The sequence below is a fragment of the Labrus mixtus genome, chromosome 11 (genome assembly GCF_963584025.1).
Source record: "Labrus mixtus chromosome 11, fLabMix1.1, whole genome shotgun sequence".
Taxonomy (NCBI): domain Eukaryota; kingdom Metazoa; phylum Chordata; class Actinopteri; order Labriformes; family Labridae; genus Labrus; species Labrus mixtus.
Genome location: NC_083622.1, coordinates 5,785,890 through 5,809,061, shown reverse-complemented (window position 1 = coordinate 5,809,061; position 23,172 = coordinate 5,785,890). Strand labels below are relative to the sequence as shown.

At 41.2% G+C, this 23,172-nt stretch overlaps 1 protein-coding gene across 1 annotated transcript in view; it reads left to right on the top strand.

The window, feature by feature from the left end:
• LOC132983433 (intermembrane lipid transfer protein VPS13B-like) overlaps positions 1–23,172 on the top strand; it is a 282,789-nt gene that overhangs the window by 238,502 nt on the left and 21,115 nt on the right. The window contains exons 47-51 of the mRNA XM_061049726.1: positions 15,787–15,942; positions 17,599–17,865; positions 19,406–19,489; positions 19,781–19,956; positions 22,706–22,876. Coding sequence (XP_060905709.1) covers positions 15,787–15,942; positions 17,599–17,865; positions 19,406–19,489; positions 19,781–19,956; positions 22,706–22,876 — 854 coding nt within the window. The remainder of the gene's footprint in view (positions 1–15,786; positions 15,943–17,598; positions 17,866–19,405; positions 19,490–19,780; positions 19,957–22,705; positions 22,877–23,172) is intronic.

Here is a 23,172-nt window from a genome sequence, read left to right as displayed (position 1 = left end):
AATAAGAAATAGTGCAACTCTGCCAAAAACACTCAGCTAACTTATTGAGCTTGATGATAAAATGCCTGCCAATGGGTCCGCCTTAGCAAATTGTAGTGCACACCCCTAATTACTTTTCAGGGTTATAAAAATAGTGACACTGATAAGGGAAAGGGTCGTATTTCTTTAATGGTTGCATGGTCCTGCAACTGTGTTTTTGTAGCTCTTACAAAATCAGATTCCAGACTTGAGTATGAGTGGTAATGCTGTTTTGCTTTAGTCCCACGATACTTTGGAGTGTCTAAAACAACTTTGTTTATCGTGAGCCACCATTCTCCAGAGCCTCCTTGTTCTTCCTTTGCAACCTTTTATATCTGTTAGCATGCTCTCCACATCAACCCCCCCCCCCCCCCCCCCCCCCCCGAGATCTTACCGTTAAAACCTGTCTACTTATTTTCCCCACGTCGTGTCCTACTCGGAAATAGAACTTTGACCTTTTTTTTGACTGCCCATTTATGCTTTCATTGTACATTTATGTTTAACTTATACCAAAATGGTATTACTCCTTTACATGGGTAGATTATAATTGTTGTAAACAGGACTGTTCTCCTGTCAACATGAAAATAGTCACCTGTGTGCTCAGGCTGCTGGCCCTTGCTGACAGGCCCCAGGCCCCCCTGACTGGACAGGACTGACCATGAACAGCAGGGGTCGGAGCGTGTGGGTACATTTCACCAAATTTGGTGGTAAAGATAAATAACTTAGATTGAAGGTTGTAAGTGGGGTTGTTAGGAGGTCGAAGCAGAATTAAGGGAGTCCCTTTTTTCTTGCGGTAGATGTCATCGTCCTGGTACCACCATAGGGACATTTGGAGATATATTTTAAGGATATGTTCTTAAGCGTCAGCATAGGACGTTTATAGGACAGCCCATTTATTATCTATGTAACATTGTAAATGTAAGAAACAAACTGTCTCAAAATGATGCAAATAAATGAGTCCATGAAATGATTACTTCTGGAGTACATGGGTATTTAAATTTTCCATTGTTTCACAGAGACAGCTTTTAGTAATTGCACCATCAAAATGACGTTTTTTCACTCCACAGATTTAAGATCAAACTGTCACATTTCACTTCATCTGGTGTACGTCCTTTTCTGATGACAGCCTTCTCTTAGCGACTGATATCATCAAACATGTGTTTGTAGTTATATTTTACTTTCACCACTGGTGCTACTGAATGTTACAGAATAAATCAAACCATTTGTGTTTTACTTTCAGCTGCAGTACCTCCATTTCAGACCGAGTCAAGTCAAGTGAAACATTTTAATTTGGGCAATCTCGACGTTTCACTTCTTCTCATTTTTATCATGTTTTGACTTGAGCATATGCTCATGGTTTTGTAGTCCCTTGACAAAGGTAAAGAGGGAGATTGTACAGTTTTGGAATTTTATGGCTGCTATATATATTTAATAAAAGGTTAGCAAGGAGTTGTCAGAGGGGATACTCTACAGGCAGGCTGAAAAATATGGGGAGGACATCCATAAAAAGGAGGCAGGGGGCAAAGGGTGAGCCATGGTCTTGACACTCACAGTTTGGCTGAAATAACTACGATGGCACCCAACAAAAAAACACAAGTCCACTCGCTTTCTTGCTGCTCCTCCTAGCTTCAACCATTTTTCTCTAACCATCATGCACAAACATGTTAAATAAGTATTGATAAGAACTAACCATACATAATAATGGTATGTTTATTATTTTGCTCTTATTTTATTCAGCTATTGCTAGTCTATTGAAATAACCAAAGAGAGTCAGGAGTGAGGAGAGAACTTCATAATGAACAGCACCTCTCTTTTTTTTTTCTTTTAGCTGGAACTAAATCTTTGAATAATTTTAGTCACACATTCTCCTGTGTGTGCTTTTGTATCTCCATTAGTGAAAAGAAAGAACTTTAATAAGCACATCATTGAGTGGTTTTACCAGTGTACACTTCCCAAAATGTTGATATACCTCTGAATATCTATCACTTCTCTGAGAAGAGTGTTTTTACAGGGAAATGTGAGCCTCGGCTCAGGTCAACCTCCCTCTCACTGTTTATCTGTTTCTCAACATCCCTTCCAATCTCTCAGCCATCTTATTTCTGCTGTCAGTCAAAACCATAAGATGGATTAAAGGGTCGATTGAGGCAGTCACGTACTTAGAGCCTGCTGTGGTCCAACACTTGATCAGATTCATACCAACACGTGCACACTCAGACCCACACACAGACACTGTAATAAAATGTTTCCTTAAGCCTGGAGTCAGGCCTCTGTCTACTTTCACTTACAGGCTCTGCATGCCTTCACACCCCAGTATTTACCAGCCAAGGTGAAGGAGTTTATAAACAAACACTATTTTAACCATTTATACATGTTTTTCTTATTTTATTTCTTTACTTATATAAGTATTACATATAAGATGATATTAGATAAAGATATGGATACATATAGATCAATAGAAAGATCCATAAATCTATAAAAACATCAGGAATATCATGGATGTACCCGTAACTATCTCTATAATGAAGCACAGTTTGTATCACACACACACACACACACACACACACACACACACACACACAAGTCACTGTCCCCGCCCTGCTGTTTTTCATGGCCCTAGCGTGTGGCGTGATGTGGATGGTTGAAATATCTGGCTGCTTGGTACAGGATGCAGCCCGGCTGATGGAAATCCCTGTGGTTAGTGTGGTTAACGGAGAGAGGGGTGTAAAAAGTCCCCTAGATTTGGGAAGTGCTTTTTAAACACTACAAGGGAATATTCACAATTGGAAAAAAATTGTAATTCTGCTTCTTCAGAAGAGCTCGTTTGGGGGATGTGTGTCTTTGCGTGTTGTATTTGTATGGGTGTCTAGGTATTGTTCAATGTGTGTATATGTGTCAGTGTTGTATTGGAGTGTGTGAAGTTCCCAGAGGTATGTGCTGAAGATAGCTGCCCAGGACCATTAGTCTGTGGTTAGATTGGCCGTGTTGCTGGTAGCAGGCGTGGCAGGGAGGTGTGCGTCTCTGTGAGTCTGTGTGTGGGAGACAGAGAAAGTAAAGAAAGTATAAGAGTGTTCTTACGACATTTCACGTCATGGGCTTTGTTTTGTGTGTGTTTTTCCTGTCTGCTTTCTACCCGCCATTGGTGCCTTACGTGGGTTTTTACTGTCTATGCCCACGGCTAATACATCGGCTAGTGAATGAGCTAGTTCATCGTTATATTTACCACAAAAGTAGGTTCTGTTTGTTCTCGGGTCTGAGCCGAGTTGTTGAATTTCTGCACTAAAGCCGTTAAAACAGTCTGTTAAATGTAACAGACTGCTCCTCGCTCTGCCTCATCTTAGCCTTACGCAGGAAGTCACAAGTAAACTCCAAGTGTTGGGAAGCTCAGAAGAAACACATTTTCATCTGTATGGCCAGCCGTCTTCTTCTTCGGGTAAAAGTAGAGAGCAGTCCTGACGTGACTCAGGTATCCGCTCACTATTTCTTGTACAAACGTGATATTTTCAGTTTCTAGAAACGAAGGAGCACAGTCTTCTTGGATGACCAGTTAGTACAATAAACAGTGTCATCAAAAAAATCTGATAATTTCATGGAAAAAAAAAAACCAAAATAAGGGACACAACACAAGTTCAGCTGCTTAATTGGCTGAGTTGACAACTAGCAGACAACTGTCACCTGTCACACAAAGCTGTCACCTGTCACTGTATGATTCACTAATAAAAAAAGTTCCAGTGTAAATGTCTGTAATGAGCTGTTTAAGCAGTACCAGTTCTGAAATGCAAAAGCAACTGTATGCAGTCAAAGATCCTCTTTAAAAAGCTAACACCAAATTGCACCAATTGAATCAATGTTACATTTTAAGTATTTGACAATACGACCATTTTAATGACAGCTAAAAACGAAGAGAGAGAAAAGAACAGGGACGAGATTAGCAGTGACTCAGTCTGTACGGACTTGTGTTGGAAACTGGACGGTCTCCAAGTCAAATCCCATTGTGGACATTTTTTATTTTTATGCACGTTTTTTTTATATATATATATGTATATACATATATTAATAATATTGTTTTGCCCCTGTCTTTGCCTGTGTCTAAAACTTATACTTATATGTTGTATAAAATAATGGATGTTCCCGTATGCTTATTAAAAAACAAACAAATGAATTCCTTCTTTGTCAACCGCTTACATTATGTTACGGAATCTTTCCAGAACTAAGTATACTTTCAGGCTCAAACAAACTAATCAACGAGCTGAGGGGACTAGAAAAGTGTGATCTAAGATCTTCTCAGTTTTAAGGTTTAGTGAACATATCCATTTCATAAGAACCTTATAGAATTGTAATGAGTTGTTCAAGTGTTAGTCGATCTCTACGAAGTTGCCAGAGAAACAGAGTTATGGCTTCTGAAAAAGTTTTGACCACAAGAAGCACGAAAGCAAATAATAATGGTCTCCTTTTTTTTCTCTGCCAAGTCTAAATGGTATAAAGGGATTAAAGCCTTCTGAGGTGTTTGTCGGGGACTTAAATTCAGACCCTAGGTTGTGACACATAGTTGGGCTATTGCAAGATGTCCGGCTAGATATACATTCATCCCCACTGATTCATGTTTGATAATTCATCAGTGTGAAACATCACAGTCATAAGACCTACTGTGAGACACTCCAGCTTGTCTAGACCTCTCATCTGAAACAACTCACTTGTGAATTTATGATAAAATTACCATCGTCATCCCAGGATTTTTATCAAAAACGTCATATATCGAGGGAGTTGTTGTATTTGAAATTGTATTTGTTGTTTTTACTTTTGTCTCTGTAGCAACAAGAAACACAATGTGTGTGAGTCAATTGGTCAGAAGTAAAGTCAGCCCAGTCCCATCATTACCATCATGGCTTCAGAGGTACGATAACCTCGGAAACAGAGCAGTGTTGGTATGCAAGGTTGCAGCTTGCATCTGTTCTGCTAGATTTAAATTCCTGGACTCGTTACCTCTTAACAGTCAGTGGTGAGTCAAGGGGAATCGCCCCTCTTAGTCAGCCAAACTCAAAGGATTAAGAAATAATAATGATCAACTCAAAGAAAAATCACATGGAAGTATTGGAGCCCTTTATCAAACCAGAAGTTTAAAGCTCTAGCTCAGTGGTTCTCAAATGGTCTTGTCTCAGGACCTGCCGCCAACTCCTTAATGGGAAATCATGACCAAAGTTTCTGATCATTTTCAACCAATCAGAATTATTCAATAAAAAATGTTCAGTTTGGACCTCAGACTGTACAGAACATGGGACAGAACCAAAGAAAGGAACATCTTTTAAAAGCACTTGACAGACTTTTTGACCATTTCTTTTTCAGGCACACATTCGCGACCCATTGAAATTGGCTCCGCAACACAATTTTGGGTCCCGACCCCGCCCCCCCCCCCCTCTCCTTTCCATTGTTTTTGTGTCTTTGTAAAAAAAAAGACATAAAAAATGATCTTAAATAAAGGCAAATATTAGTCATACAGAGCAATTTATGGTTTATGGTCACCTTGAAGAGAAGCAGAAGTGCCAGGAGACAGCTTCTGTAACCTAGCTACAGAAAGTGCCGATGAGAATCTCTCTAGGTTTTTGATAGGCCAGGGCAATAATGCAGGAAGTGGACACAGGTCCTCATTCATCAAACTTGAACAAGAGCTTACTTTGGGTAAGTTAGCATTGCCATAAATTATATGATATTTAAAAACGTGCCTATAAATGTGTTCATCAAAACAACTGGTCCATCTTGAACTGGTCCTCCACAACTCTACTAATGTGTATCTGTTCACTGGGCATATAAGCCAATGGGGTCTGCATCATCAGCCAGAAGACCTTTTAAGCCCTATCTTCTCTACCCCAGTTCTTCATTATGTTCTCCAGCCCTCAGGTGGGCACTGTTTACATGTGACTTCTGTTTGCATTTGTTTCTTTACATTTGTCACCAGAGGGCTGCAACGGTTTCTCACAGGAGTGCTTGTCTTGGACTCTTCCAAGACTTGATCAGTTAAAAATGAATTGTGTCAAGGAAACGTCTCAAATAGTTCAGAACCTCGTGTTTGCATTTCTGTCCACAAAAAAAGAAAGGTTTTAACAGCATCATTTCTCATGACTTTTCTTAAATCTATGACTCCTGATTGTTTTTGGAGCCATTCTTATCCTTCTGCAACCCACCATTTTGTCCTTGTTGAAGCATTACTAAACAATAGATTCCACAGCGTCCTCCCCCACCTGCCAACAGCAGCTATTTTGATTGGAAATACATGGAAGACAGTGAGTCCTCCCTCATCCATCTGCTGTTCTGAGTTTGATGAGTATTCTTACTCTCACTTACGTGCTGTAAATATAATTTTGATTTCATGTTTTATAAGACATAAAATCTGTCATTGCTCTTTGTGTATATATAGTTGAGGATTGTCTTTCTGTGTGTAGTGCGTCCAAGAGGATACTCTCCCACTGACGTGATGAGATTAATTTAATAATCATGTTGATGAGAGCTGAGCTGCTAGAATCTCATATTTGTTTTCTTTTCACTTCTTTTTAGACATGTCAATGTGTTAGCAGTTTAAAAATTAGGATTTCCTTCTCCACATCAGATCCTTGGCCCTGAAAGTTAAACAAAGCGTCCTGAACCCCGGGTTGCAACCCTACATGGACATCATTGTTTTCTCCACATGAAAGAAGTGTTGCTATGTTTCATGACCCCTAGCCACATTGTCACAGTAGATCTATTCGATTGAAATCCCAGTCTTAAATAGCCTTAACAACATGTGTTTGACTGTGATGTCATTTGCAAAATGAGGTCTTTCACTGCGGTAGATTTCTTTTGTTTTGACATAGTTGGTATATTTGAATTACGGCTAAAATGGTTTTGATTAAATTTCATAGACTACTTCACACTGGAAGCTTTAATGGTGAATTCTGATTTTGGTTAGGCTGTTCACATTAAATCTGGCCTGTATCAGATTCCTTTGTGAACCAGACATCGTCCTGAACTGACATGCATGCACAAAAGAACAACAACAAAGACGTCACAATCAGCACAATATGCTTTCAAACACAGGTTGGTTATGATACAACCCTTTAAGTTTTGCTTGTACAGAAGTTGTCATCCAAAATACTTAAAAGGTCTAACACCTACCGGTAACTGTTCTCATTTGGTGGGGGTTACCCCAGCACGAAACTGTGACAAGTTTTGCTCAAGAGTGATGTCAAATCTGCACAATTTCCAACCTGGCTTTTCAGACTTAGGTCTCATTGCTAAAGAACAGACATGTATCTGATGTAGAACACATGTGAAAGTCCCAAATCTGATTTTTCTTTTTTAAATCCGATTCCATGTGACTTGTGCTGTTCAAGCTATCAAAAAAATGTGATCTGAGTCACATTTGATGTTTTATGAATAAGTATATGCCAAGTATTTAAAAGACAAAAAAAGGAAAGATTCTTCTAGTCACACACACATCATATACTTTTCATTCCATTACTTATCAAAACATGTGGAAAGTAGCAGGGTGCACAGCTCTATATGTTGTCCAGTTAAAGCAATCCTACTAAACGCTTCACAGAATTAAAGTATTTCTCTCATCAATTGAAGGCAAAAACAACAAATGTGGTTCAGCCCTAACGAGACCTAAGCCTGAAATGCTTCTTTTGCTTCTTTTTGCTATTCCCCAAACTAGAGAACATCCCGTCCAACATGTTTGAAACATGTTCATTCGTGTCAGCTCGGCAGCGTCTGTTCAAGACAATAATGCACATGTCTTTAAGGCACTAGAGTTTGAAGCAGGAGAAGCATTTTTTTTTTTTTGAACATTGTGCGGTGAAAAAGGTTTTCTACATTTTCCTCGGCCTCAGTTTCATTACACAATCGACCACTGTGTGGTTAAGGGTAGCTGTATATGGTTAACCCATGCTGCATTTGGTGCTCCAGCAGGAAAGCTTGTGGTTTCATTGCAGTAAACCAATCCTCTCTGTAGTGAAGTGTTACATTGCACTATGCATTGCATTGTCAAACCACTGGAGAGATCAAAGGCATTCATCTTGTCTCAGTCGGCCTGTAGTCAGCCCACAGTTTCTGATAGTTTAGAGGTACTCTAGTTATGGTCATGGTACAGCCACTAAGGTCTCCCCTTGCCTCTCATCTTCTTGAAAAACAAATCACCTTTGGGTCACTCGTATGCATACGTTTGTTGTGTGTTTGTTCTTACTTCATTTGGTAAAGTAAAGTATGTATTGACCGTCCATTACACTGCTGTGTTTCTGCTGTTATCCTAGTGTAAGCAGGGATAGGCTTCAATGTCATGAGACTTTGAACAAACAAGTGGAAAGGGTCATGTTTTGGTGGACCTTGAAACGGCGGTCTGAACGCCCCCGTTGATATTTCACCTCCTATATGAATGCCACAGAGGCGGACTTTGGGGGATGAAGTGATCCCCCCCTCTGTGGCGCCTTCGGAGGTAGAAGCAGAGGTGTTTCAGGGACGAGGTCTCTGCCCACAAACTCAGTGCTGGAGCTTTGTGTGCCGTGCTCTCTCGGGCTTCCGAAATGAATCTTGCAATGTGAATACACAGACTGAGATACCAATATTACACTGGTGAATATGAAAGTCTTAAGGTGTAATGACGGTGAAGCTTAGTTATAGCGCTGTTGCGGATTTGCCCCATGAAAAAGGCTTTAGTCTGAACATGCCCTGGGTGAATCCATGTAGTCCCTCATCTTAACCGTATAAGACCCTAACCTGTGTTTGAGGCTCAGTGAATATGAATGCTTCAGTCATACTGTATTGTATTCCTACAGAAGCCCGGGGCAAATGTTGTTTTCTTTTGTTGATAGACTGAGATATGGTCTCTGTCCTTCCAAGGGTCTTAGACCACTGACTTTTTTACATCCCCAATGCGGTTTACAAACCCCTCTCCTCTCATACAGTACTTCTTTTGTCAGCTCCATTCATTGGGTGCAAACTCTTCCCGCGTCTGCATCTCCTGAAACCCTTAAGGCCCTGCATGTCTAAGATGCCTTGCTCGAAACCAAAAGGAGAACTATGGGACAGTGTTAGTCAAGCATAAACCCCTCAACGTCCCACACAATGCCTTCTCTCTGTACCTTCTTCCAGAAACCGCTTCTTAGACTTGCAAATCTGGGGCTTTGATGTCGCTCTCTCTTACTTCTTTCGACAGAGAAATGGAGCCAAGGAGGAGCGAAGCATTGCAGACAGCTGTTAAAGCCACCATAATTCCCTCTTGTTACATGGGTTAGCCCTCACTACCCTGGCAAAGAAGCTGTTGTGTCTCTTATTCTCTCTTTAACTCATTTAGGGGGGGGGTTTTTTCCTCTCACTGCAATTCAACTTTGTCCCCCCTTTCGTCGTTCCCAAACTCATCCTTCCTAGAGGACAGTGATGCGTATTCCTTTGTTTTGTTGTCTGAGTAGAAACCTGTTTCTCATTTTTGAGGTGGCTCCCTGGTCTCAGAGTTATTTCAGCGAACAAGACAGAGCTCTGTTCCACATCCTTCTTTTCTCATCAATGCCGACATAACATTAAATAAAATTGGCAGACAAAAAGGCTTCTTAGACTTTTTTTTTTAAACCTTTGATGCGTGACATTACACTCATATTTTTTTGTCATTTTCAAAGTTGGTTTTGATTTTAGATAATTAGTTTGAATTGAATGATTAAAATTAAAATACCTAAGACCTGCTGCTGCCCCCCCCCACATCCCCTTCCCTGGCCCTGTTTTGGAAGCTACTTGTATTGTTCATACCACGTTTCCATGTTTCACTCCTGTCCCATGTTACTGTCTGAGTGGGATGGAATGAAGAAATTGTTGTAATAGGTAGACGACCAATGACCACATTGGCTTTGTCAGCCTGTCTTTGTAGAATCCTGGAACACTGATGATATTGAGACTACAGACAGACACTTCATTTGTTTTATGTCCACCCAAGCACATTCCTCATAGACAATAGACGGATAGTGGTTACAGTGGCAGGAGTGACTCGCTCTGTCTGCAAGAGGACAGAGGTTGAAGTGGTGTGTGTGTGTGTGTGTGAGAAAGAATGTGACTTTGTTTTCTTTCCAATTGTATATTTTCTTTGTTCATTATGTGACTTTGTCCGTCCTAACATCCACACTTTTAAACCAGACACTTGATTGTTTGCCATATGTGTTTGGTAGTTACTCATATCGGGAAGTTACTAGTCATTGTTTTGGTTATGACATACTGATAGACAGCTTATAGTCTTTAGGAAATGGCCTTGCTAATGATTTTCTGTTGTGAAAGGATCAAGCAATGGGGCCAGGAAGTAGACATGACATCATTCCCATGATGGAATTTGGTTGGTTGATTGACTCACTGAATATAATTATAATTTCAGGGAGTGGTGATGGTGGTTCTCAGAAGTTAACACCATACCCTTATGTGTCAGTCCCATGTTTGGGTTCTGCTTTTAGTTTCCATAGCAGCTGAGAAATCTGGGTGATGAGGTTTCAAAAAGTGAATGTGGTACTGATCTTGTGATAAGGTCCAAACTTGATCCTTGTAAATGTCATCATTCTGGACCTCTCAACCCCTCTCTGGTATTTGATGCAGTACACAGGTGTTCTGTGTTACTTTTAGGAAAGTCACCGTTTCAGCAGACTGTTTCATTTGAAAACATGTTGAAGTGCTATGTGCTCTACATTAACTGCAGGCTTTAATTATTTAAGAAGATTGAATTGTGGCAAAGTCTGTAAATGCAGTGGTAGTGATGAATACAAACCAGATTACTTCAGCGTTCAACCGAATGTTTGACTACTACAAGGCAACACAACAAAGACATGAAAAACAGACATAGACAGATACTGTATGTCAGATATGAAAGCTAGAGAATGACAGGAAATGTGGAGAGAGAGCGAGGGATGACATGCACCAAACAACATGAAGACTGGGAGTAAAACCTTTGACTAGTGCGACAAGGACTACAGTCACCGTACAAAGGACACCTGCTCCACCAAATGACAAACCAGTGCCTACAGAGTATTCCTTTAAATATTGTTATAAGTATCTGAAGTTGTATTATAATAACAACAAAAGAGCAGGTAAAACACCTTACTCTTTGTTATATTATCTACAAAGACCCAACGTTAATCCTTCATGAGCACTAAGCAACATTTAGCAAAGTTACAGGGGCAAGAAAAAACTGGCATTTAACAAGCTGAAACCTTGAGCAGAACCAGACTCATGTTGAACAGCCGTCTGCCAAAACTGTGTTGAGCTTAGAGAGTAGAATAAAGGGAGATGCAGAAAGGAGGAGAAGGACGGACAAACAACAATAAATAAAATAGATTTATAGCTAAAAGTATGTATACGCAGTTACAGATAAGTATGATAATAGACTTATCAGTCTGATATTAACGTGTAATGATGATAAATCAGGGAGGACTGATTATGTTCATTAAAGAGGTTGAAGCTGAGCAGCTCTAAGATTCATTTTCATTTATAACAATATATTTATAATAATCATCATTTCATAATCATTTTAAAAAATTGCAAGTAGTGTCATGCAGTTATATGATGTGAATGCATAGAGAGATAGAGAGAAGCTCAACGTGCCAGGTCCCTCAGCAGTCTAGGCCTTTAGCAGCGTCATTTGGAGCTGGTCCATACCTGAGCCATTCCTAACTGTAGGCTTTATCAAAAAGGAAAGTTTTTTTTAAGTTTACTCTTAAATGTATAGAGGGTGTCTGTATACGCTGGTAGATGATTCCAAATAAGCATAATCTCTAACATGAAAAGGGCATCAGGTCAAAGGATTGGCTGCAGGCCAGCGTATCTTTGGGAGACATTTGGTGGAAGAAGAGAAAGCAATATCACAGAGGAGAATTTAAGGTCTTTTCTTTAAGTCTTACAAGCCTCCCAAAAAAAATTAAAATGAGAGCAAACTGAGCAAGAGGATGCTGGGTCAAGTTGCTGTACAAGTGTAAAACGTTATACCCGCTGCAACACCCACCTAAAACACAAGGCACACATAGAAGCCCTGTTTTGACTTGAAATAAGTGGACCGTGTTAACCATGCAGGACTGTGTTAACCATTCAGGACTGTGTGCAGGACTGTGTTAACCATGCAGGACTGTGTTAACCATGCAGGACTGTGTGCAGGACTGTGTTAACCATGCAGGACTGTGTTAACCATGCAGGACTGTGTTAACCATGCAGGACTGTGTGCAGGACTGTGTTAACCATGCAGGACTGTGTTAACCATGCAGGACTGTGTTAACCATGCAGGACTGTGTGCAGGACTGTGTGCAGGACTGTGTTAACCATGCAGGACTGTGTTAACCATGCAGGACTGTGTTAACCATTCAGGACTGTGTTAACCATGCAGGACTGTGTTAACCATGCAGGACTGTGTGCAGGACTGTGTTAACCATGCAGGACTGTGTGCAGGACTGTGTTAACCATGCAGGACTGTGTTAACCATTCAGGACTGTGTTAACCATGCAGGACTGTGTTAACCATGCAGGACTGTGTTAACCATGCAGGACTGTGTTAACCATTCAGGACTGTGTGCAGGACTGTGTTAACCATTCAGGACTGTGTTAACCATGCAGGACTGTGTTAACCATGCAGGACTGTGTTAACCATGCAGGACTGTGTTAACCATTCAGGACTGTGTGCAGGACTGTGTTAACCATGCAGGACTGTGTGCAGGACTGTGTTAACCATGCAGGACTCTGTGCAGGACTGTGTTAACCATGCAGGACTCTGTGCAGGACTGTGTTAACCATGCAGGACTGTGTGCAGGACTGTGTTAACCATGCAGGACTGTGTGCAGGACTGTGTTAACCATGCAGGACTGTGTTAACCATGCAGGACTGTGTTAACCATGCAGGACTGTGTGCAGGACTGTGTTAACCATGCAGGACTGTGTGCAGGACTGTGTTAACCATGCAGGACTGTGTTAACCATGCAGGACTGTGTTAACCATGCAGGACTGTGTGCAGGACTGTGTTAACCATGCAGCACTGTGTGCAGGACTGTGTTAACCATGCAGGACTGTGTTAACCATGCAGGACTGTGTTAACCATGCAGGACTGTGTTAACCCTGAAGGACTGTGTTAACCATTCAGGACTGTGTTAACCATGCAGGACTGTGTTAACCATTCAGGACTGTGTTAACCATGCAGGACTGTGTTAACCATGCAGGACTGTGTTAACCATTCAGGACTGTGTTAACCATGCAGGACTGTGTTAACCATGCAGGACTGTGTTAACCATGCAGGACTGTGTTAACCATGCAGGACTCTGTGCAGGACTGTGTTAACCATGCAGGACTGTGTGCAGGACTGTGTTAACCATGCAGGACTGTGTGCAGGACTGTGTTAACCATGCAGGACTGTGTGCAGGACTGTGTTAACCATGCAGGACTGTGTTAACCATGCAGGACTGTGTTAACCATGCAGGACTCTGTGCAGGACTGTGTTAACCATGCAGGACTGTGTGCAGGACTGTGTTAACCATGCAGGACTGTGTGCAGGACTGTGTTAACCATGCAGGACTCTGTGCAGGACTGTGTTAACCATGCAGGACTGTGTGCAGGACTGTGTTAACCATGCAGGACTGTGTGCAGGACTGTGTTAACCATGCAGGACTGTGTTAACCATTCAGGACTGTGCTAACCATTCAGGACTGTGTTTACCATGCAGGACTGTGTTAACCATTCAGGACTGTGCTAACCATTCAGGACTGTGCTAACCATTCAGGACTGTGCTAACCATTCAGGACTGTGTTAACCATGCAGGACTGTGTTAACCATGCATTTTTGCTTCAGTTTAATCCCCTTTCTTCTACAAAGGAAGTTCTGTTAGTTAACTTCTCAATTCGATTGAACAGTTAAAGTGTTTTTGGAGGCTTAATTCAAGTGCATAAAACCACCACATGTGGCTGACTGGGTTTTCTCAGTGTCACAACAGTTGGATAAGTTACAATGAGACAAAGCAGCTTTTTGTTTTTCATTCTTGTTGTCTTACGTGTTCAGTTCATCAGTGTCATTGTGTGTTTTTTTTCTTCAGCCGCTTGAGTCAGAGCTGTTTGAAGTTGAAGGGGAGACATTATTGTGACTTCTGCCTTAGAGGTCAACTTGAGCCACAGGCATGATAGTTTGCATCGCTAGAAAGCGAAGAAAAGAGGGTTTAAAAGAGGAAAAAAGTGTTGAAATAAAATGTATTTGTTGCAGAAGGTGGTGAGGCACAGCAGAGTGGGTTAGAACTTGTGATGTCGAATGCAAATTAAACGGTTTCCGTTATCCTATTTGATTTCATAGTTTTGTTTCCTGGCCTTGATTAAGTTGCTACTGCTTGTATAGGGAGTAAACTATTGGTTCTTCACCCGTAGGGACAAACATCACCACCTGGCGGTTTACAAGTCTGTCATTTTCCCAATAAGGAAGTCCAGTGAGCAAAACCGAGAAATGATGCCATTCCCACTGAGCTTACAGGGAAGAGGGATGATCTCAAAGAGAGTAACTTCAGGCTTTGATTAAGATTGTTATTGTAAAGAAATCTGCCTTCAAACGGATGAGAAATGTCTACAGTGGAGGGAAACATAGAAGGGCTTGACCAAGGTCCCTCATGCTCTTTGACCTAAGAAGTAATTTGTTTTTCTTTAAACAGATTGGCTAAGCGTTCGGCACATTGAAGCTACGGCCCGACGTGTAAATCTCGAAAGCTCTTTTTGGGGTTTCAATCTGGTCACAGCTCCTATGGGACATGATTGAACTTGTGCTTCCCCGACAACCCTTTGATTCCCCTGTCTTTTTTGACTCTCTTAATACAATACATTCTTCTTTTCTAATGTTTTCTCTGCAAGTTTGACGTTGGCAGCAGAGTTGACACAGAGAGTTAAGTCAGGTGGAAGGTCAGCCATGCTGTCTCAGAAGGATTTAGAACTTTCCCTGTATCGTGACCGTATTGACCATACCTTATTGCAGGTTTCATCAGGTGGATTGGTGGCCCAAAGCAAAGGTTATAGCTCTCAGATTTTAATAGCATCATGTCATTTAAAACTAATTCAGTGCTTGCACACAGAGAGATTGTGTAATGGAGAAAGTATCTAAAACACACATCCGTGGATGTATGCATACACAGATATAGTGGTCTTAGAAAAGATGCTTCTTTACTTATTGTTGAGCCCTGCTGCCATTACATTTACCACATTTAAGGAATTGTGTGGAAAAATAGTGAGTTTGAAAATTGTGAGTATTGTAAAGTTGTTAGCAAGTCAAAAGTCTGGACATCTGTTTATTGCTGTCATCCGAAGTTTGTGTGTGTCAACCCACACATGGATGTGGTCCAAGTTGAAGTGATAGATATGACACTGGAAAGTTTGAGAAGCAAACTATCTGCCGCTTATTTAGACGTGTGGAGAAAAGAGCCCTTTACATCCAACCGCACGACTACACTCGTGCAGTCACACACACATGCAGCCATCAGCTGTTTTCCACCAGCAAGTTTATTGTGAGTGTCCTTGGATTTCTACTTCCAACAGCAGCAGGCCTCTTCAAAACCAATAAACAGGAACTTTGTTGCACCCCACCCCCCCCCCTCAAAAACACACACACACACACACACACACACACATACCACCACCACCAAATTCTTCTAAACAAAGATTCTTGTTGTTTACTTGCCTTTTCCTGGAGATAAATAAAGACTAAGGAGACTAACTTCTGATGTCTGTCTTCTGTCTCTGTTGTATGTGTGTGTCCTGCCCGGTCCCATCCTGCAGCTGCTGCACATCTGCATTGAAGGATGGGGAAACTGGCGATGGTCAGAGGCCTTCAGCGTGGACAACATAGGGACTCTGCTGAGGACCATTCAGTACAAAGGACGCACCGCCTCTCTCATCATCAAGGTGGTGCAGCTCAATGGTGTCCAGAAACAGGTATGGTCTTTCTTTTTTTCTTTTTTTTTTTTTAATGACTCACAGCTTTTTCTGTTGTGTGTGTCAGTGGTGTTATTTCTTCCTTTTGGGCCTTCATCTGATTATTTTGGACTGGAAAATATTAAAGAAAATAAATAATATTAACACATCATTCAGATGTTTCATGGACTTATGTCTGCATGAATATAAAAAGTATTAACATTGCTGGAAAAAAAGAAACATAGAGGCTTCCATGGATGAAGTAAAGTCGGGCGGCTGTGGCTCAGGTGGTAGAGTCAGTCGCCTCTGAACAGGAAGGTTAGGGGTTAGATTCCCAGCTCCTGCAGCCACATGTCTGATGTGTCCTTTGGCAAAACACCCTAAGTTGCTCTTGTTGTTTCGTCAGTGGCGTATGAATGTTTATGAATGGGATTAGTTACTTCTGATGGTCAATTTAAATAGCAACCCCTGCCATCAGTGTGTGAATGTGTAGGTGTGACATGCGGTGTCAAAGCGCTTTGAGTAGTCAGAAGACTAGAAAAGCACTACACAAGATCAAGACCATTAACCATTTTACCATTTTACATTGTCTATGTCAGCATTGAGGTTAATACACAGTGCTTGCAACACTATTAATTGATAAGTGGAGAGAGTAATCCGAGTGAACGCTTATGCAAAAAAAAAACATAGAAGTAACATTTTTACACATTACACCACATTTAAAAAAAAAACAACAAGAATAAAGCGTTCCCTCAGATTATCTCCTTGCCAATCGGTTAATAGTGGTTCCAAACTACACAGAAGGTTTTCACTTGTTGCATCGTAATGCTTGTTTGATGTCACTCTGACTATGCACTCCTTTAAGGATGACCACTTTTAATATGTTTTTTTTTTTTTTTGCATTTTATGATTTAGACCGCATTTTGTTTTTGTACATTTTAAAAATCTGTTTTATAGCCCACAAAGAAAAGCTTATGATCTGGAAGCCCTCCAAAAACACATTGCGCTCCATCGATCCACTCAAAGATCACAGGAATCATAAACCTAAACAAACCAATACATAAAGCAGCCATGTTTCTCTTTTATACCAACACTGTTTGTGGATCATGTTTGAATGTTTCCACAAATACAAGACAAAGTTGTTCTTGAAAATTCTTGGATGCCAAAAGATTCTAGTGGTGACACTTTGTTTTGTAAACAGCGTCAAGTGTCGCGCATGTCTCCTTCTTGTCCTGCAGACAAAACAGACTCAGCTTCTCACATTCTTTCCTCTGTCTGACTTTGCTTACATCTTGTTCCCATCGGGTCCAATGATAGGGTACGAGTGTTAGTCACATCCAAACACAAAGCCTCAGAGCAGTACAGAAGCTGCCACTTCAGAAAAGTTTGACTCTCGCCTTCGTGGGCAGACCTCATCTTGTGTATTGTTTATTTTGTTACTTTTTTTTAATTTTTTTTACTATTTCTATTTTAACAGTCTTACTGGCACCTCAGGTTGATTGCTGTTGCATCTGCTTTTCAATCCTTGGTGCCACATCAAAATCCTAAACGCTGAATGGCCAACTGCCTTTTACTTACCGTTTCAATGCAAAAGGAAACTAAAATTTTGTAGAACATTAGATCAACTACTTTTTTCTAATAATGGCAATTCTCCCCTTTAACCTTTTCCCCTTCAAGGTTATAATATGTGGGCGCCAGGTGATGTGCAGCTACCTGACTCAGGACATTGAGCTGCGGGTGGTGCAGCACTATGTGGGGCCTGACAATCAGACGGTGGTGAGGGAACATTGTGACTGCCTGGAGGCAGGGGCAAAGTTGCCTTCCTATGTGCTGGAGGACGCTGAGATGACAGAGCTATGTGTGAGGGCACAGGGAGATGAAGACTGGTCCCAAGATGTTCAGCTGGAAAGGAGGGACAAGGGCAGCAGCCGCTCCGTTGTGCAGGTATAGTAGGGACTTGGACTAAGACTTTGGAGTCACAAATTGAACGGTTTAACATATTTCCCCTAGAGGTATACAGAGGCCACAGAACCAATGAATTAAATGAAATTGTTCAAATTTAAAAAAGGCATATGCTAGACAGACAGGACCGATAAAGGCACACAGTGCATAAACCAATACTCTAAACTAGCTCTTCATAACATGTTCTGTGCTGGGGACCAGACCACCAACTGTGGCCGGATTCTCCTCTCCTGGGTGGCCACAGTGGCAGAGCTTCCACCCTGCTACTCATATTAAGAGAACAGATTGAGATCTTTCCCTCAGATAGCCTTACAAAGGCCCTCAAACCCCATATCCAAACTATGTTGAGAGACAGAAAATACAGTTTATGCTCTCTCAAAACAAACCTAACCATAGACAGGAAACACTAGCTGATACGTGGGCACACCGAAAGGCTTTGAAGCCACTTTCACATCACTGGATTAGCTCCAGACAATTACTCCCTTCTCTCCTTCCCTGCTGGTTTTTCTCTTGTTTTATCATTTTCTTGTTCCATGGCTTTATCTGTACCTCCTATTTTGTTGTATTCCTCTATAAGCCCCATGCTATTAACAGCTAGCACTACTCCGACTTCTGTTTGTGGCTCTGATCAGCATTGACTTCATTCCAACCAATTGCTATTATCTCTTTTTCAAAGCAGCCTTTTATCACTTATATGGGGGACTGGCTCATACTGGGGGAGCTGACGAGTAGCTTTGTCCTTAGATCTCTTTATCCCTCATCATTCTTCTGCTTTTTTACTCTCAAGCTGTGTCCTCCCTTTCTTTTAATCCTGCCCGCTCACCTGCTCACTCATCCATCTTGTATTTGTTAACTCCTTAACTTTATCTGCTTCATCTTCTGACATACAGTTAGTCCACCTGTTCCAGCTTCTTACTCTCCACTCTGTTGGTGTCTGTATCTTTTTCATCTGTCTCCTGGTTATCAGTATCAGAAATCCATCACAAGTTACTCCTCTTCCTCGTGTATCCCCCTCCTCCTCCTCCTTCCGATCTTATTTTCAACACCTTTTAAAGAGTTTCTGTTTACCAAGACTTGCTCTCTCTTCTCATCCAAGTTGTTTTGAAAGGCTCACTGTAATAAAACTCAATGTTCACTCTGTCTCTATGCTCAGCTATGCTGTCCCCACCAGCGAATGAATTCCCCTGTCTGTCATAAACTTGACAGCTTGTAATGTGCCTTGGCATCTAGAGGCTTTAATGAAGGGTGAGGAATAGATGGTGACAAACACCAGTGAAAAAGAAAGAGTGCTCAGCCTTTGGTGGGCAGATTCTCAGCTTTTAAATCCTGCAAGATTTATCTGTCTGCCTGTAATGGCCCATTATATTGCAATTTATTTATTCAAATCTAACTTACGTACACAAACAATTTGCCCTCAAATGTCCTCAATCAATAAGGGAATCATTTAAAATGATTTCTAAGTACAGCTAAGATTTAAAAGTAGTGAGAATATTCAGTATAACAGGACGTTTTTTTCTTCCAGTTGCCTTGCTCCAGTGGTTCTTTGCTGTACGTGTGGTGTACTCTTATCACCATTGAACCCGACTCTCTGATGCAGCAGAGATTGGTGAGTATCCTGTCACATCCTGCATCCTTGACACAAAGTTGTTTAGACTGGTAGTGTGCATACACCGAACATGCATGCAGCCTGTTACAGTTTCTCCTTTTTATTTTCCCAAATGTAACCCTTGGGATTAATCTAGTATTTTTTATTTTTACAGTCTTCATAAAGTTCCGGGTCACTAGATAATGATATGTATTCATTATCATATTCAGCCAAATAGCATTGCCAGTTTGAAAAGAGATTGCTTTTGTAATTTGTCTCACTGGTTATTTTTCTGTATTGATGCACAAACAGGTGGTTTTCAGTCCGCTGTTCGTCATGCGGAGCCATTTGCCCGATCCAGTAATTGTCCACATCGAGAAGAGGAGTCTAGGTCTGAGAGAGAGCCAGCTGATAACTGGACAGGGCCACCAGGAGCCCCTGTTAAACACTGAGGCAGACCTTACCCACCACCTCACCTTCCAGGCCAGGTAATAAAGAATGTTCAATACATTGACGCCATTTAGTATTAAATATTCACCACAAGATACATGTTTTGATCTTTGAAATGCAATGTAGATCTACACATATAGAACTCACTGACCTTGAAAACTCAATTCTGTATCACCCCAACTACTTTCTACATCTCATCGTATGTTTAAAAAAAAAACGTATCTGTCATCATGACTGAGGCAGAAAGTCACCAAGCACTTTTTTTTTGTCTTCAACATTTTTTCATATCACAGGTGGCTGCCAATCAGCAGGATCAATTCCTTGATTATTTTAAGTTCTTTTAGTCTGGTGTTATATTATGTCATCAGTTACCAGCTCATACTTCTTCTAAGGACAGTCTTGAGTCTCTGGTGTTCTGTAATGGATCATTTTGTGTCACAGTTTAGCAAAAATGGCAAGACACTTACTTAAGATCCTCTGACACCACATTCTAATTTCATTGAGCCAACGAGACGAAATGGTCCAAGGGGACCCGGGCTTTTCAGGGGGAACAGAAAGCCAGATTGGCAGCAGCTGAGAAGTCAGATTTGAGCATAATTGCACCTCATTTATAGATACAGGCCTTCGGGAGCAGGTCTGTATGTGGGTCTATACGTGTGTTCATGCATGTGTTTGTAGATGATTCGTGTACATGCACATGTGTCCTCATGTCTGTGGGTGGTCTGGGTCTGTCATTGACTTGGTTAGCTATAAGCCAGTGCAAGTGTGACAGTCCTCACTTCATCATGGGCAGAGTCTGTCACATACATCACCACTGTGCCTGTTATTCTGTCCCAGTTTGTCAGTGTGTGTTCACACCTCTTGTAAGAGACATATCTTTATACAGTTTAACATAGCAGGCTCCACTAAGCTGAAACAAGTGGAACAATGTTTTGTTGTATAAAAGTGTTGCTATTTAGGAAATGTTTTGTATGTGCAAGTCATGTGTAGGGCTGGTTGTTAAAATCCTCCTGGAGCCTTGTGAATGGGAGATACTTGAGTTCAAAGTCTTTCAACAACATGAGGTTTTTGTTTCACGATGGGTGGCCCCAGGGGAAATGCCTGCTGCACATACGGCATTATTGTTATTCCCGCTGCATTTGTATTTGTACATCTGTAAATTATGTTTTTTAAAGGAAGCCATGAAGAAAAATCACCTCCTTGGTAGCAGCCAGTGGTGATCTGAATAAACAGAATAAACGTTGAGTCTAATTGACTCCCCCTTTGGAGATTTTTTTTTTTGGCTGTAACCGTTGTGTGTTTAGATATCTGGTCACAAAGTTTGTTATGATTTCAGCTACCATTATGGAACCATAGTGGTCATACAGTGACTGGGAACATATTTGGCCCCTGTTATTGTAGATAAATCCTTTTCATGTGCACAAAAGCAAGCTCCAAAACTACTAAGTGTCTTGTCTGTCTGGATTGCAACCACAATACTCCTCGTGTTTACAATCCGTCCCCTGCCTAAACCGCGTCTTACTGCGCAAAGTTGTATTAACCTCTCCCTTGTCTCTCCAACTCAACTCATCCACTTCTAGCCAAAAGTGCACCCTTAGCACACATATACCTATCTAACACACACATGCACAAATGCTCCTCAACTCAAGAACCTTTAGGACAAATCCAATCTCGAATGTTCGCTGGTCAACAGCTCGTCTTTCCTTCCTGTAATTACATATAGTTGTGGGCTCTAATGGATGAGGCACAGAGCAGAGCTGCGGTCTGCGACACAAGACACACAGAGAATTCTTACCCAGAACAGTTATGTCCTGCTCTCCTCATGTTTGCAACCACATCAGAAAGCTGAGTGTAACTCTCAGAAGCCTCTACCATTTCCCCACCTCAGAAAACTGCTCTGTATGAAAAGCTTCTTGTCAACACCTTGTCCCTCTCCTCTGTCTTCCCCCAGATCCATAAGCAAAAGCCCCCTGTGTTACCTTTATAGCACAATGAGGTCTATTAATAAACTTCTGCCTTCAGGCAAGAGGGCTGCTTGCCTCAGCTAAGTGGAAGTGGATGCTTCCCAGAGAATTTATAGTTTATATTACAAGTTTTTTTCTTCTCGCAGCAAAGCCATAATTGACCAGTGTCTCTGGTTGAAATATCCAACAGGATTATTCACTGTTTTTTCAGCTTGTCTATGATCTTTGTGAGATAGTGTTTGTAAGACATGTCTTCAAGGAATAAGAATACAAAACAAAAGGCGTATTCACAGTCTTCAGGATTTCAAGCTAAAAGCAGAGATTAGCTGGAGGTTACTTAAATTGCTCTAGACAGAACAATGGGAATAGTCTGTTGCTTTCAAGATGATTTTTTTTTAAAGGGATATGATACTGTATCTGTTTGAGAACGCTTTCTGTTAAATGTTTATTTAGAATAAGTAAACATTCTGCGTTGTGAAATGTGCTTCAAAAACATAAAGCAATGGTTTCGCAGTAATCTGCCTTTATGACTCTTAGAGCATGTAGGTTTTTTATTTCAAGCAATCACCCAACAAGCCGTACGCCAAGAGAAGAGCATCAAGATAAGTGAAATCAGCTGGTACGATGCCTGCTTGGCATGAAGACTTGCAAGTTTTGGAGTAAAGATAGCACGCTGAGAATATACATGTCATGTATGTGACATATCTCTTTAAAGTTAAAACTGTTGCATTTTCCTTCACTGGTGAGTAAACATACGCCCCCTTTTTGTGCGTCTCTGTTTACAAATCTACAATGATTTTTTTGTTTATGCTCCATCTTTCAGGGAGGACGAAGATGCTTCCCATTGTGCCGTGCCAATCTCCACCAGCCTAATCAAACAGATTGTGAACAAGACTGGAAACGACGACAACCTCGAACACATCCTGGCTGACTTCTATGGGCCAAAGATCCCCAGTGAGCCACCATGGCCCTACATCTCCAAGGACTCTGAAAAGTAACCCCATATTAGTTGTTGCCCGTTTTGTGAGCTGTGTTTGTGAGACTGTCTAAGAAAACAACATTTCCATGTGTCCGAAGAGGTTTGCTCGAAATGGATTAAGTAAAAAAAAAAGTTCCGACCTTTTTTCCCTGGTGGGATGAAAAAAAGTAAATCAAGTCTGGATAGAGAAATAATAACACATGATGCAAGTTGTGTGCCACATTCACTCTAAAACCAGTTTGAGTGCAAAGCTGTCAGCCCCTTTTGACATGCATCTGGTGAATCCTTTGTTTTAATTCAACTTGTATAAT